The sequence below is a fragment of the Dioscorea cayenensis genome, unplaced genomic scaffold (assembly GCF_009730915.1).
Source record: "Dioscorea cayenensis subsp. rotundata cultivar TDr96_F1 unplaced genomic scaffold, TDr96_F1_v2_PseudoChromosome.rev07_lg8_w22 25.fasta BLBR01000148.1, whole genome shotgun sequence".
Lineage (NCBI taxonomy): Eukaryota > Viridiplantae > Streptophyta > Magnoliopsida > Dioscoreales > Dioscoreaceae > Dioscorea > Dioscorea cayenensis.
In genome coordinates this window covers 6,827-21,072 of record NW_024086539.1, presented here as the reverse complement: position 1 = coordinate 21,072, position 14,246 = coordinate 6,827, and the positions used below count along the sequence as shown (strand labels likewise).

The 14,246-nt window shown below is 31.9% G+C and overlaps 1 protein-coding gene across 1 annotated transcript; it reads left to right on the top strand.

Moving 5' to 3' along the window:
- The first annotated feature begins 5,437 nt into the window (after window positions 1–5,437).
- LOC120253661 (mitogen-activated protein kinase homolog MMK1-like) lies at window positions 5,438–13,634 on the top strand. The gene is given in 7 exon segments (XM_039261945.1): window positions 5,438–5,625; window positions 5,692–5,821; window positions 7,433–7,544; window positions 7,547–7,569; window positions 11,051–11,380; window positions 12,136–12,316; window positions 13,304–13,634. Coding segments are annotated over 7 exon segments (1,104 nt in total). The 5' UTR covers window positions 5,438–5,470; the 3' UTR covers window positions 13,477–13,634.
- The last annotated feature ends 612 nt before the right edge of the window (window positions 13,635–14,246 follow it).

The window sequence follows — 14,246 nt, the reverse complement described above, 5'->3', positions numbered from 1 at the left end:
GTTCAGTGGGATTTTAAAAGTTAAAGTAAATGCAAATACACTGGACCTATTTTTGGGTGAATTTTGAAATACGCTCAATTTAGGTTTGTTTTGAAACTCTGGATTTAAAATAACAAATACTTATCACGAGGCATATGATGGCCACCGTATGACATGAAAATAGTAATTTTCTATTATTTTGGTATTTCTAAAAAATTTAATTATTGATAACAGTAGTTAAATTAGTAGTTTATTTTAATTTAAAAATTATAAAAACTTTTAAAAAATATTTTATTTTGTGTATAAAAAATTTCAAAATATTTGTTTTAAATTTTTTTCCTACCTATTTTTTTGAAATGATTTATCTTAAAATAACAAAGTTTTATAATTTAGATATATTTCAAAATTTAATTCAAAATCACTTCATTATAAAAATTTCAAATATTTTTCATCATAATTTTCATTTTTCTTGAAGATATAGTTCAAAATTTCATTTTAATCATTATCTATTGGTAATATATTAAATTTTAAAAATAATTTAAATAATTAATAATAAACATTCTCATATTAAATTATTTGATAAATGTTTACAAATAGTACCTTTATGAGATTTAACTCTCTTAACATTCTCAAATACATGATTCACAAATGAATTGTAATTTGAAATTCACCTCATTTCTAACTGCATCTAACCAAATGCCAAGTGCATTTGTAAATCTTAGATTTGAAAATACAGAAGAGTCAAATCCAATGTTTAATTGGAAATATTTATAATACTAAATTTTATAATTTTTGTATATGGTTGATAATTAGAATATGGCCACTAAAGTATATATTTAATTAATTTTTATGGTTTTAAAGAAAAAATTTACTTTTATGTCTAATATTAAACATATTATGTACTATAAAAAATTATGTAGTGAAAAAAAATGATATGTGTAGTTATAGAACACTATAGTCAAACATCCTTTCATGTCTTATTCATGTTAAAATTTATTTATAAACATATATATATGACACATCATGTGATAAAAGTTTTTATAGCTTATTATATAATCATGATTACACACACATATATTGATATATATAAAGAGTTACTTACATTGCCGTGGTTTTAATTTTTTTTAGATTAATTTCAAATTGAGATAAAAATATATTTTAAATATTTTCATTTTTATATATGATAGAATATTTCAATAAAAATTAAATAATTTTAAAATTTAGGATATACAACCAAAATTTTTATGGAATACATAAAAAAACTAGATGGTTGCAATTATCATCTCTTTATAACTTATAATACACTATATAAAGAATTTCGGTTTACAATCGATTTAGTCATAAAACCAAATTCTTATCTAGTATATTTTGAGTTACATTGGATTTAGAAATTTCAGTGAACCAAACATTGGGATTTATGAGGATCTAATAGTTAGAGTTACATATAACCCCAAATCCAACCAAACATCCCTTAAATTTCTATAAGAAATATATGAAATAAAAAGTCTTTACTTTGTTTAACAATATATATATATATATATATATATATATATATATATTTCAATTTTATTCAGCTTTCATTGAGTTTTTTTAGGCCTAATTTAACTAAAGCTAGATTTGGACTAGTGATATAATTTATCTCTGAGGAAGGACATGGTCCTGATTAGCTCATCGAAGCAATCAATAGTATACAAAGCTAACTCCAATTTGAAATATCAGGGCTTCAAAGTATGAGATCGAAAGGCAAATCAAAATAGGGACATAGTCTAAGACTATTCTGGGATGAAAAGTTTGTTAAGGTGTTGGATGAATTGTTAACCAGTCTATGTTAGTTAAGAACCGATCTAGTCTAACCCAGATAGGATTTGCGTGACCATTGGTCCAGGTAAAGTGGCAACCAAACATAGATTGTTGTAATAGGTTCATTCATATTATGTAGGAAAGTTTGGGCGCTGATGATGTCCTTCACGTTTGAGTTATTGAATATAGAAAGTAGTATTGATGTCTACACAAATTGCACAAATTACCCAGGGAAAGGGATTATTGTAATTACATGGAAATATTTTAGTTAGTTGCTCCCCAAATAAAAATTAATAGTTGTTGTAGTATTATTACTTATGGATGTCTATTTCAGAAATCTATAAAACCACAAAAAAAATATTTTTCCAAAATTAAAGGTTGACATTGTCACCTCATTTAGCATCTATCAAAGCATCAAATGTAAGAATGAAAAATGTGAATTCAAATCACATTGGATTATGTTTGGCTATGAACTTATAGTAAACCTAATTCATTGCAGCATATGATATTATTCATGTTTTAACAAGCAATTCCACAGTATTTTTTTATAAATACTTTTAGCATGAATTGGTGGATTTGAATTTTTATGGTCCATTGCTGTTGTTAGACATTTCTATTCATGGCTTTCATCTCATCATTTTCTTCTTTGAAGTTATCATAATAGGTTTTAATATTAGTTTATATCATTAAATTCAAAGACTTGTTTTCTCTTGAATATAAATTTTATTTTGCCCGGTTATCAAGTAATGACTGACAAATATATGCATATCTAATCATTGGCCAAGAAATTGTTGAAAATATATTTTTTATATCATATGAATCAAAATATAGATACTTTTGTTAAAATCAAAGGGGTTTTGTGTGCCAATTTTGTTTGTTGTAGATGGTTATTAGGTGCATTTGATGTGCTATCTGTATCTCTAGAAATAGTTGAACATTACTTGAAGGTTTAATGTTAAATTTTTACTCCATGTAAACAATATGCATCTTAGTCTTTCAAATAATAAATATTTGGAAGCCCTTGAGTGAATTTTGGCTAATGAGAGTGTGTGTGAAAGAACATGTAGGGAATTATTTAGTGGTTTAGTACGTTATTAATGGCATGTCTAGGGTCCAACTAAGCCACTTTACTTCCACTGGAATGTTTCTTAAGAGCCAAAAAATTTATAACTGAAATTTTCCTAAAGTCTCTCAACTTTATGTTACTCGTCAAAGACTTCTGTTGCAAATCAAGGCTCTAAGATAGATGCAACTTTTGCCACTCATTACATATGTAATAAAAAATAAGATGATTTGAGATTGTATCATTTCATTTATGTGACTGTTTGATTATGGTGTATGTAAAACCCAGAATCCCTTACAATTTGAAGGGTCTTCAACTTTTTTTCTCTCAAAATAATCAAATGGCTGCCTGCTTCTCTTTGCATCATAAACCTTTTTCTTTTAGTGCACAAATAATTTCTCTAGTTCCTAGTAGTGAATTTCAAGTTATTTTGAATACCTAAGTCTAAGGAAATCATTACAAATGCAAGTTTAGGAGATAAATAAAAATCAACGGTTTAAGTACAACATGAATGATTGAGCGTCTGTTATTTTCTTTTGTGAGGGTAACATATGAATGCATGATTTGTTAGCAAGGGGATGATTATGTTTCTTTTCAAAATCTGTGACTTGGTATTCACCAAGCATTTTCTTAGCACTTAATGACAATATGACCGAGGCAATCTATTATGGTCACTTTCCATGAGTTTTCATGAAAATATCTCTTTTCACCTCACAATGACCTTTGAAACATGTGAACTTTCTCAAAGTTACATAACAATATTTTCTATTTTTATTAACATACTCTATCGGATACTAAATTCAATTAATTTCTATAGCATAATCATTATAGTATTGATAGGTCTCAATTTTTGCACCGAATTCCATTTTATTTTAGATTGGTTTGAAAAGTATTTCTGCGAAATGATAAACTTGCTATTAATAGAAAAAAAGTTTTAGAACCAAACAATTTATTTTCGTGATATCTATAAACAATATCTGTCAAATAAAAAAGTGGTGTATAAAGATAGAGTGAAAATTAACATAGTTAAGGGAGTTTATATTTAAATTGCAGTAAAAATATGAAAAATGAGAAAATGAAGAGCCCAACTTCAAGTAAATAGTGTAATCTAATTTTAAAAAAATAAACAAGATTGTATCTAAATATTTGCAAAAGATAAAGTTTGTGAATAGAAACAAAAAATATTTTTATGTTACTTGGTTATTACAATGCATAAGATAAACTCATAAAAGTTTGTTTTTTTTGGAAAATTTCCCAGAAACACGAGAGAGGAGTAAATTTTTCAGGAGGCTACCAAACTTTGCTTTTTATTCAATTCAATATCCGAATTTTAATTTGAATCAAAAAGGTTACCTAACTTTAATTCTCTTTCACCGGCAGGTCACCCTAACAAATCCGATCGCTCGATCGTCGATGTGGATGCTCATTCAACTATTTTAATCCTCATCAGCGTTCCACATCATCATCATTAACATTCCACATAATCTACAGATTCGGAGCGATCGGACGGTCAAGAACTTCACCATGCTCCGCCTACTCCATTGCAGTAATCGGTCGGGTGGAATTGATCGCTCGCTCTCTTCCAGCGAGGTCGCGTCAAGCTCTCATCAAAGAATGATCTTGAAAATCAATTGCAAGCATAACAATGAAAACTAGATGTTCGGGATCGGTAAAAATCATCAAAGAATGATCCTAAAAATCAAGAACAAGAATGTTGAAATTACTTTGAAAACAGAAAATTTTTTTCCCAAAGTTCAGTGAATAAGTTCAATTAGATAAAAAGAAAATAATGCCAAACATCACAATTTATAGGTTTAGAATTTCAACTTTTCATTCATTCATTCAACAATCCATCCCTACAAACTATCGAAGAAAACCTAGCAAACTCTATAAATTACATATTAGAGAATCAAGAACATGAAATCAAGAAAGAAACCCCTAGATCTAAGAAGCGGTAAACTTGGTGATGCACCTTTGGTGCCCTCGGACATGGTATTCTTGGCGAGCTCTCCGGGAAGAACAAGACGAACGGAGGTCTTTGTCACGAGCCAGCGAGATGCCTCCTGTCATGAGCTTCTCGAAGATATCATTGATGGAGTTCATGATGTCCATACCTTTGCTAGTGGAGATCGGGAGGAGCCATCCCAGGCGGGGACGTGAAGAGAAGCGCCGACGAGGAAGCTACAGGCCGAGTCAATGGTGAGGTCGAAGAAGTTGAAGAGAAGGCGGAGTGGCTTTTGGTTGGATCTAGCAACGGTGAAGCTCGACCGTCCGATCATTGAGATTTAGGGTTTCACATAAGAGGATCTTAGTCGTTGATCTAGAACTCTTTTATGTGTAATGTTGATGATGATAATGTGGAATGCTGATGAGGATTAAACTAGCTGACTATGTAAGCTCAGCCGCCACATCAACATCGAATAATCGGATTTGTTAGGGTTTTGTTAGGATGACCTGCCGGTGAAAAGAAAAATTAAAAGCTTTCAGTAACCTTTTTGATTCAAATTAAAAGTTTGGATACTGAATTGAATAAAAAGCAAAGTTTAGTAGAGAGAGAGAGAGAGAGAGAGAGAGAGGGTGGGAATTGAATGGGAGGAGATGGGAGAGACGTAGGAGGGAGCGGCGGAGATGGTGGCGCCGGTGAAGATGGAAGCGACCCTTACACACGGGGGAAGGTTTGTCCGGTACTGTTTATGTGGGAATCGTAGGATTGTTTTTGAGGTCACTTCCAAGTATAATCCCCCGATCATTCCCCTTCGCAATGACCCTTATGGCGTCACCTGGTGAGTTTCTTGTTTGCTTGTTTGTTCTGTGGATTCTTGATTTGATTGGGTTTTTGTTGGTTTTAGGTCTGCTTTGAATTCGGAGACTGGAGAGCGGGTGGCGATCAAGAGGATCTCGCATGCTTTTGATAATATGATCTATTTTAAGAGGATGTTGATGGAGGTCAAGCTTTTGCGCCACATGGACCATGAAAATGTCAGTGAGTTGAATTCTCTCTGTCTCCATAGATCAAGTTTCTTGGAGTGAAAGGATGTTCGCTTTCCTAATTGTGATGTATTGTATCGCATTTACTGAGGGAACTTACACTTGGTCTCAACCTTAAAAAATATCTTACATTAGTGACAGGTGAGATACATTTGTTGTATTTTGTACAAATTGTAGGGTCCAAAATCTAATTGAATTAAAAGCAACCTGTATTTTCATGGTGTTCTATAAAGTTGTCAACTTGATTTGATCTTGATTAGAAAAAGAAGTACATCACTTGCAATTGTGGTCATGAGGATGAAAATCAATTTTTTTTTTAATGCCTGGTGGCAAGGAAGAGCGAAAGATCCAGATCTTGGTATGCCCAATTCTAGGGGAAAGGCAAAGGCTCAATTCTTGGTTCATAACTTGCTTAGTTGTAGCAGGAGAAGTTTATTCTTTTTAATATACCCAAATGGAAGGAAAAATCTATAAGCCTAAGAATTAAAAGATAAAAAAAAGTGTCTCAAGAACTGTCTGGGATTTTTTTTTATCTGGTTGTATCAACATATTTTGTTAGTAGTAGTTCATTAGATTATGTCATTCCTGCATACTTGTTACTTCTTATTGTAGATTTGTTCTTATTAGTACTTGTTTCTTTTGTGGCTTTTATTGTTTGAACAATAGAAAGCAAGTTGATTTGGTTGTTTCAAAGCCAAAATTCTTTCTAGAACCTTGGCAAAACTAAACCGTCTGTAGAAACAAAATGAATAGTGCAATTCAATCATTTAATTAGTTACCATAAAAGATAATAAACAAAATTAGAATAGCCTAACTTGATACACGCGAAAATGACATTTATGCGGAACATTCACTTCACTGCGTAGACTTCGACTTAATTGGTTGTTTTTCAAGATACACTAGAGATGGAAATTTAGAATATAAGTGCAAATTCAGCATTTGTGAAAGGAGATAAACTGAAGCTTAAACTATGATGCTAAGTCCCTAATAATCTCTTTTGAATGGGAGATGGATTTTTTTTTTTTTATCAGGAGCCAAATTGGCAGAAACTTCATATACACAAATATTTTTCCAACTGGTTTGAGTTGGAACTTTTCGCCTAATCTTTTGGATTAAGAATGTTGATTAGACTAAACTTGGGAAAAGTTTTTGGATTTAACATTTGAAGAAAATTGATCTTGTTTGCACCCTTTGATTAACTTCAATAATGATAGTAGTGAGAGTTGCTTGAGGCTAGAACCGTGGATGACCTGGTAAATGAATATGAGGGTGCAAACAATTTCATTTTTTGATTAGTTTAGTTGGATTGAGGAGACTGGGCTTCGCAGGCTTTTTGTAATTTGATTATGAGATTTGCATCTGATTTGACATTTTACTCTCTAAAAGTCCAAGTTTTAACCTATCCAATTAGATTGTTTGAAAGTGCCTGTTTTGGATGTTGTTTTCATTTTTGTTGATTTTTGTATTGGATGCTCAAAAGTTATGAAAATTCAAATGCTATTGAGTGGTGTTTCTTTAACATTACTGTGGTTTTTATGCTATTATAATTTTTTTATACGGGTGTATATATCATCTAATTCGTGTTGTAATTGTACAACACAGGTTCTAGCAATCAGGGACATCTTACCTCCTCCGCAATGGGAGTTGTTTAATGATGTCTACATTGCCTATGAGCTTATGGAGACTAATCTGCATCAAATAATCCACTCCACCAACCTTTATCTGAGGAACACGTTCAGGTCGGTTTCATTTTGTGAGTGTCATATATAGGTTTTTTCATTATTTTTTTTTTATATATTTTGATTTGGACCTCTCGTTATGTGTTGTGTTTTTCCGTTATTTTCTTTATATTGTGGTTTTGGATCTCTCGATGTGTGTTATATGTATCTTTGCTTGATAAACACACTCCCGATTATCAATATTCGTTGTATGTGTCCATCGTAACTTCAAGTTGAGATTCAAAATCACTACAATAATTACATGCTTATGTTAGAACTTTGTCTTTAATTAAATACTTAATTCTTCATAACCCTTTTTTTTTCATCGCATTGACATATTTTTTAACTTTGATGTTATAAACATTTTGGGATCAATTCTCAATTGTCAAATCTTATATATTGTTAGGTTATATACTATTAAATGTATAGGATTTGAAGAGTCATGTAGTTTTGAGCTGTTTTTATTTTTGTAAAAGAAGGTATTTGGGTCATTTTAAAATAGCAATCAATGTTATTTAATAAAAATAATTTTAATATTTTGTGTACATTGACTTGCTAGTTGCTAGTGTGTGGGGCTACAAGGAAAAAAAATCAATGTATATAATCAAGTAACCCTTCATATCAAACCAATATATATATATAGTGTTGTCTGGGGCTAAGTTTCTCTTATGAATAATTTTTCCTATCTTGGTATCATGATAATAACTCATACCTTATGCATCATCTTGTCATGGGCATAGACACAACAGAAAGTTCTGTGATATTTCTTGATGGTGATGCCATGTGACTTAGGCAATCACACCTAGGGCTTCTAGATAATTATGCCTAGATGATCTAAGTAGCGCTCTCAAAAATGGCATAAAGCTACACAATTCTCATTCATTCATTCCCCTGTCTTTGAAAAGATCCATCATTCTTTTACAGATATTAGAGTACTTATCCAAGTTTGAATGCAAATAGAATTCATGATCATGCAAACAGAATATGACTAAATTTCTATGCTCTATTAATCAACTCAAGCTTAAAATAAATTATCCACTTGAGTTGGCACATTCTGCAGGCCAAACATGAAACTGTGCGCCTAACACTGACAGTCAAAAGATTAACTCTTAAACAACTTCTAACCCTATACCATGCCAAATGGTTGTGGTTGATACTGATCTTTGTACACTATATTTTACTGTAATATTTTCCAAATCTTCTTAGCTTATAGTCTGTACCAAATGGAATCTTGGCATCTTGCTGTAATATTTTCTAGATCTTCTTGGTGTATAGTCTTCATCAAATGGAATCAACATGCATTTTGGCTTATAGTCAAGCATGAGTTGTATATCTAACTTGCAAAACAATGATCTTTTTTCAACAGTTGACTATTAAAAATTTGCCACACAATTCCCTAGAAAATATCCTATATTGAACGGTACACTTTTTTTTTCTTCTCGGTTTTACTGAATTTATTCTTTTCATCAAGTACTACATATGGTTTTGCTTATCCCATTTAGTATTATCACTTCATCTTTTTGTTTATGGAGATTTAGTATGGGCACATTCCTAATATTATCGTGATGCATCCCTTAAGAATGGATGCCAAATTAGAAGCTTCCATCATGTAGAAGTTAATTTCAACATAAGTATCTCAGAGAGATTATTCACAACACAGAAGCATTCTATTTTTAAAATTTCAAAGGCACGACATTTACAATATTATCTCTTTTTTTTTTCTTTCTCCTTGTTTTTTTTTCATTCAATTTGTTTGTAGTTTGCTACTTGCATTAAAATAAACCTCCATTAGTTTCTTTCGGAACACTAAGGGATCAGGAATACATGGCGAGTTTGATTAAAGTAGAAAAAATAGAAGAAAAGCTATTTTTCTTTCCATTTTTTGGTGATCCATTTTTGGTGTTTCTCTGCTGTGAGCAGTCAACAAATCATTACTGTCGAGGATTTCGTTCTTAGCAAAAAGATATCCTGCCATGAAGGGCAAAAATTTTTATTAAAGGAATAATAAAGATATTAAAGTTGTAAAATAAGCTGTGATGGAGATTTGGTTTTAAATTCTCTCACCAACTTGCCATACACAAAAGATAAGGTGATCGAGACATATATGTGTTTATTTTATAGAACATTGCTACCTACTTCATGTTTGAGCTGGTCTCATGTTATATACTCAGTAATAAAATTCTCTTTTCTGAATTATATAGGATTGACCTTAAATATTATTACTATTCTTTCTTGTTTTAAGGTTTTGAATTTATTGTCATGAAAACCTTATTCAACTCTTTCCGGTCTTTTACATTTGGAATAATTTGGGCTTTCAAATGAAGATTTCATGAGTCTTTTGTTTTATTATTATTGGAGATTATTCACCATTGAGAGAAAGGATTTGTAAACATTTAATGTTTCCATAAGTCTGTAGGGGATGAGTTGTAACACTTACTACGAAATTTCATCTGTTGACTTGTAAATTTCTTCCAATTGTCTGATATAAACTCATAAAACAATTTTTTTTCTCTCTATTGTTAATACTAAAAAATAATTTAGTACTACACTGAGCGTGCTTTAAGGAAACGCTGATGTGTTTCCTCTATTGCTTGAAAATCCTGCAAGGCAAAACTTCCTTTTCCAAGCAACAGATTTATGATGGACTGAGCAACCTCTGAGCCTTTTAATGTAACCAGATGTTTAGTATGCTCATATAGTTTGATCTTGGGTACAGAAAGAGAGAGGGATGCAATAAATGTGATGATCAATTTGTATCTTAGGTTTCCTCGTTTTAAGAATGTTATTGTACATTATGTGTATGCGTGGAGGATGTGACCAATCATCCAACAATTTGAGAATTTTAAATGTGCTTGTGCTCATCTTGCTCTCTGTGAAGCCAACATTTAGGGCGCTCTAGGCTTTGGAGTTTTTCCCAAGCTGTCAACACCTTGTAAAAGTTGCTTCTGTTGTCTGGGAGAGCATCTGTATGATAATGAAGAAAACTCCTTTACATCTAGATCCATAGTGTGTTTTGTAACATTTCCCTAGGGTTTGGAATGCTTAAGATGGACTCTAAAATCCCAAAATTTTCATTTTGTAAGTTATATGATAGTATTGTAGATAATCCCAATGTTTGATCAGTTCTTTTCTAGTTATAGCTTGTTGGCAAGAGTTCTTAATTTTGCCATATGATAGATGTGAACATGTGGTAAGGTTCTTTGGTGTGCTTTATGCAGTGTATTTTAACATGGAACTCATACCTGCTTTTGAATTTTTGTCGGTTGGCAAAAGAGCTTGAATTTTACGACTTGTTTAGCATTCGAAATCTCTTTGGCCTTTGCTCTTCCACCATGTGCTTCTGATCCTATTACTTGAAGTTTAACATTATATTAATTGTTAATATCTTGATTATCACATTGGACCATTTTCAGTAAAAATTATTGTATTGTATGTTTCTGGGATTCGCTATAGATGGCTATCTGATCGGTTTCTTTTTCTTTTTTGCAATTTCTTTTGACAGTATATTTCATATCAGATTCTTTGTGGATTGAAATACATACATTCAGCTGGCGTTCTTCATTTAGACTTGCAGCCAGGCAACATCCTCCTAAATGCAAATTGTGACTTGAAGATTTGTGATTTTGGGTTTGAACCCATTACCTCTCCTTTTATGAAGGAGTATTTTCCTGTTATAAAAAGCTACCGAGCACCAGAATTATTGTTGAATTCTTCTGGGTATACTGCTGCAATTGATGTGTGGTCTGTGGGATGCATCTTTATGGAGCTAATGGAACGGAAACCTTTATTTCCAGGGAAAGACATCGTGCACCAGATGTGCTTGCTGTTGGAGGTGAAGCTTTTCTCTTGTTTCATGCCTACCAAATTTAATTATTCTTGTTTTAGGAGATGCATGTTATCTTATTGAACTTTATAGAGCACGTTTCTCTAGGTTGTGTTTTGATTGAGGTTAAGCATATGCCAAGGAAAAAATAAAGATTTGTTATCTTGGTTTTGGTTGAATAATAAAAAAAAAGAATGGATAAGCAAATGAAATCAATTGTATTGATACTATTTTTCTTTTTTCTTTTTTTCCTTCCATCATTTTTTATTTCTTTTCACTTCTCATGTGTTAATTGTTAGATACTCCCACAATTTGAAATTTCCCCTTACTGTATATCTTTGTTAAATTTCTGTACATTGACTTATCCTTCTATAATTAGTGGATGCGGTCATGCTTTGCGGGATCACAACCAAATTGATTTCTCGTTTCACTGGACATTAATCACAATTTAACTTAGATACGTTAGGTATGTGTGCCCCTGTTAAGTCAGTAAGTACGCAATGAGGACATGCCCTTGAGGATTTATATTGGCGTCATGCAAATCATCATTCCAAATAATTAACCTATGCATCATTGAGATGGGCTTGCTTTTATATAATAGAAATAATCTTCAAATGCAATACAAGATCTTTATCTATGTATGCAAATTCTCTCAGGTTTATGAGGAATTCTTGAATCATTATAATGTTTACAATTATGGGCTTCAAGCATTCCTATTGATATTTGCTAGGCCATGGCTGATTTAATACTTTTCGACAATGCAGCTTATTGGCACTCCAAAAGAGGATGATCTGGGTTTCTTGGATGAAGTTGGCAGAAGATCTATCCGCCGACTTCCTTGTTACGCCCGGCAGTCATTCGCAGAAAAGTTTCCGCAGATGCATCACACAGCAATTGACCTTGTTGAGAAGATGTTGGCATTCAATCCAAGCCAGAGAATAACTGGTATGCATTTGTATCTGTGCTACAGCTTAGTTTTTTTCTTTTTTTATTGATTAATTATGATAGAAACTGAACAACTATTGTATGCTATATTGGCAAAGAAAGAATGACAGTCTGATTATTTATTGAGGATATATATTTCCTGACCTAAATTTAGAAATAATATACCACAGATATCCATGGATTTAAGTACCTGGACTGCTATTGGAAAATAAAGGTTGATAACCTATATACCCAATACCCTTTTCAACATCTGCGTGTGCTATTGTTCTCTCTGTTGCTTCTAGCTTCTTGAATGTGTTGGGGTTATGGATGAGGCTACAATAGAGATGGAAGACATAGTTGTATTTTACACAGCGGAATATAAGATGTGTGTCATGGCCCATGTGGATTAGTAACAGAAAATGATGAACAAGTACCTTCAAGTGATTACTGGTCGATTTTTTCTTCAAATCTATTAAACCCAGAAAAGCAAGAGGCTCTTGAACGTATTTTCTGTTTTCAGTCTTTTAGCTTAATGAAGTGATTGCTATTGCATACTGGTGTATTTGACTCTAGAAATTAATAGTGAATGATGATACCTATATTTTTATGCTTCACAAATATGCAATCAAGACAGATGGCTACAACAAGGATGTAATACAATGTAAGAGGTTAAAAGAAACTTTTTTTATTTTTCGACTTGGAATGTAATGCATTTTTAAAAATACTTTTTGTTTGACAAATTCTGCTGAACTTTCTTCAAGTTTTTCATTCTAAATACATAATCTTCATAAAAATACAAAAAAGTCTGATAGTTTAGTAAGGACATGAATCCGATGTCATTGTGAGGACATTTAAACCATCCATTATGTCACATGTGTTTAATGTGAATGAATAACTTCCATGGTTGTTACTTTTTTGTTGTTCTTTCCTTGCAAAATGATCATACTTTCTTACTTTGATTAACAAGCAAGTTGTTTCTTATTTTTTTTTTTTTTGCATATGCAGTAGAAGATGCTCTTGCACATCCTTACTTTGCATCCCTGCATGATACAAGCGATGAGCCAGTATGCATGAAGCCCTTCAGTTTCGACTTTGAAAAGCACGTACTCACCGGGGAGCATGTGAAGGAGCTAATTTACAGAGAGGCCCTTGCATTGAATCCTGAGTACCAGACCTAAGAGCTTTGGAAATTTTAATTTACATTAGGAGCTAATTTATAGCAGTGTCTTAAGAACCTTCAGTTTATGTGGATTTGTTTGCAACTGTTGTACATATCTGCAGTCTTTTTCTTTACCAAACTTAAATTCAACCTGAATCTTAAGAATGATGGTGAGAAGTCATGCTTTTTTTTATTCAAATTTAACTCATTGTCTGATCATTTTATTTGTCAACAATTTAGGGTGCATGAAGTGTGAATAAATCTGCAATAATCAGGCGATTTTGAAAGTGTTATATGAAACTATACTTAACCGGGGGCCTTCGGCGTCCAAAACTCTGATTCGGCCTGCTGGCAAAGTGAACGGGTGGGTCGGGCTATTGATCCGTAACTTGTCTGTATTGCACCAGGCTCAATTGCCCTCAACCTATGGCCCGTGCCATGATTGGATGCGTAAGATGTTGCATTGCGCACTATTCAGTTTTTAAAATATAGGAGAACCAAATCCATTGTTTAGTTGGACATATTCCGAATGTTATATTATATGATTTGTGTTTATTTAAAAATTAAATATGACCACTTAATTATATATTTAATTATTATTGATACGTACCAATAAGCATAACAATTTTTTAATACATTATTCCATACAAAATATGGGACAATTATATATATATATATATATTTGAAAACTTATTTATATTGTGGTGGTTTTAATTTAAGTTTTTTAAAATTATTTAAATTTTGTTTTAAATTGAGTTAAAAATAAATTCTTAAATAAAATCTCAAGTA